The sequence below is a fragment of the Morus notabilis genome, unplaced genomic scaffold (genome assembly GCF_000414095.1).
Source record: "Morus notabilis unplaced genomic scaffold, ASM41409v2 Scaffold410, whole genome shotgun sequence".
Classification (NCBI taxonomy): domain Eukaryota; kingdom Viridiplantae; phylum Streptophyta; class Magnoliopsida; order Rosales; family Moraceae; genus Morus; species Morus notabilis.
The window spans coordinates 181,579-183,647 of NW_010359246.1; the positions used below are offsets into that span (position 1 = coordinate 181,579).

Below are 2,069 nucleotides of genomic sequence, written 5' to 3' on the forward strand. Positions count from 1 at the left end.
AATATTTGTCAAGATTACCCAAAAGATATTTGTCTCATTTTCCCTTAATTTTAATTTTTGTTTTTTCTTTCTTTTTTATTCAATAAAAATGACACCACTAATTTCTTTTTGTTTTCCGTCGTTTAGGTTTTTTTTTTTTTTTTTTTTTTTTTTTTTTTTTTTTTTTTTTTTTTTTAATATATGTCGTCTTAATAATAAACGACACAAAAATGCTATGTCGTTTATGACTTAAACGACAGTGAACTTAGAAAATGACCTGAACGTTTGTTTTTTGGGTTAGGGTTGTTATTCTAGGGTTTGCCCTATAAAAGCATCCTCCGCATTCCGAGTCTGACAGCTTTCGTTTTTGCCCCCGAACGCAGACCACACTTCTACCTTCGTCTACCTCATCTCAGTCTTCAAGGTTACTCTCTCTCTCTCTCTCTCTCTCTCTGTGCACATGCTGATTATATCTATATTCAGTGCTTACATGCTGATTATATCTATATTCAGTGCTTATCTTCTGATTTTTGGGCATTTGATAATGTTTTTCAGGATCCAGAAACAATCTTGAACATCAAGAGCGACAATGTCAGGGTACGTAGAAAAGCTCAATCTTTATTTACTTTAAATTATAAAGTCGGCCGATTTTGTGTTAATTCACGTTTTAGCAATTTGGGTTTTTTTTCCCCGAAAACGAAATGAAATTGATTTTCGGGTTTAGGTAGTGTTCTAACTAGAATTCTTACGGCTTAGGAAGTTATATATGTAGGTATCTTAGGATCCTAGTTAATTTTAGAAAAAAAAAGAATTTCTTGTCATTTTTGAGTAAATTCAAAAACTAGGGGAGAAATTTTGATGCACATTTTTTGTTCCTAGCCACTTTTGTCTGCGTACGTGGGAGAAAAAAATATTGATATAGTCTTAGAGGGATTGAGAAATTTAAATTACATTGAAAATGCAGTGAAGAAGGTGCGGTGGCCGTTGAAGCAGCAGCAGCCCCAGCTCTCGGGGAGCCAATGGACATAACGACGGCGTTGCAGCTGGTGCTGAGGAAGTCGCTGGCGCACGGAGGGCTCATTCGAGGCCTCCACGAGTCCGCCAAGGTCATCGAAAAGCACGCCGCGCAGCTCTGCGTTTTGGCTGAGGATTGCGACCAGCCTGACTACGTTAAGCTTGTCAAAGCCCTCTGCGCCGACCACAATGTCAACATGCTGACCGTCCCCAGCGCCAAGACTCTTGGAGAGTGGGCTGGTGTAAGTGCCCTTTTCAAAAGCTCAAATCCTTAGTAAAGCAAAAGAATGTTGGTTTCTCTTTTAAAAATTGTCAAGTATTTTCATTTAGTTGGGATTGTGGTGATTATGAGCACTGGTTTTTCAGCTAGGCAGAGGCTGACATTGTGTGAAGAGTTGATGTGTTGATTTGGGATTGGTCTTCTCTTCTTACCTTAATGCTGTTGTGATTTCTGTTAATGCAGTTGTGCAAGATTGATTCTGAGGGAAAGGCCAGGAAGGTAGTTGGATGCGCCTGTGTTGTTGTCAAGGTATGATTCAATCCATCTTCAATCACATTTTTTGCACGAAAAGAGAAATGAGATCAAAGTAGATTGTTAGCCCGTTTGTTGCGCAGGTTCAAATCTTTTTGCTATATCGTTCTCTCATCAAAAATTTGAATTTCTGTTCAAATCGAAGCAGACGGGCTGTATATTATTATGTTGATTATGATCATCTTTGTTTATACTTTGGTGTTAATTTGTTTTTCCTCGTGTTGGAATGCTGCAGGATTTTGGGGAGGATCATGAAGCCCTTCATGTTGTTCAGCAGCATGTCAAGGCCCAATGAGCTTAGTTGTTGGAGGCTATCAGGATTTGAGGGGTTATAGTTTTGCAGTCTTGTTGATCAACCATGTTTGTTCCAATTAATGGGTTTTAGATCTAGGGAGTTCCTGATTATTTTCTGGTTATGATATTACTGCCGTAGTTCTTATTGTTGCTTTGCTAAAACTTGTTTCGCATATGCTACTGTGCTTTTACTTTCATTTTTGACAACGTTTATTTATGAGTAAAATGTCATGGAGATTATTACAAAATA

General features: G+C 38.0%; 1 protein-coding gene across 1 annotated transcript; it reads left to right on the plus strand.

Moving 5' to 3' along the window:
- Positions 1-304: 304 nt before the first annotated feature.
- On the plus strand, positions 305-2,069 carry LOC21396678 (40S ribosomal protein S12). Its single transcript, XM_010093886.2, has 5 exons — positions 305-403; positions 535-576; positions 944-1,235; positions 1,457-1,522; positions 1,761-2,069. Exons 2-5 carry the CDS (start codon positions 569-571, stop codon positions 1,818-1,820), a joined length of 426 nt encoding a protein of 141 aa, XP_010092188.1. The 5' UTR covers positions 305-403; positions 535-568; the 3' UTR covers positions 1,821-2,069.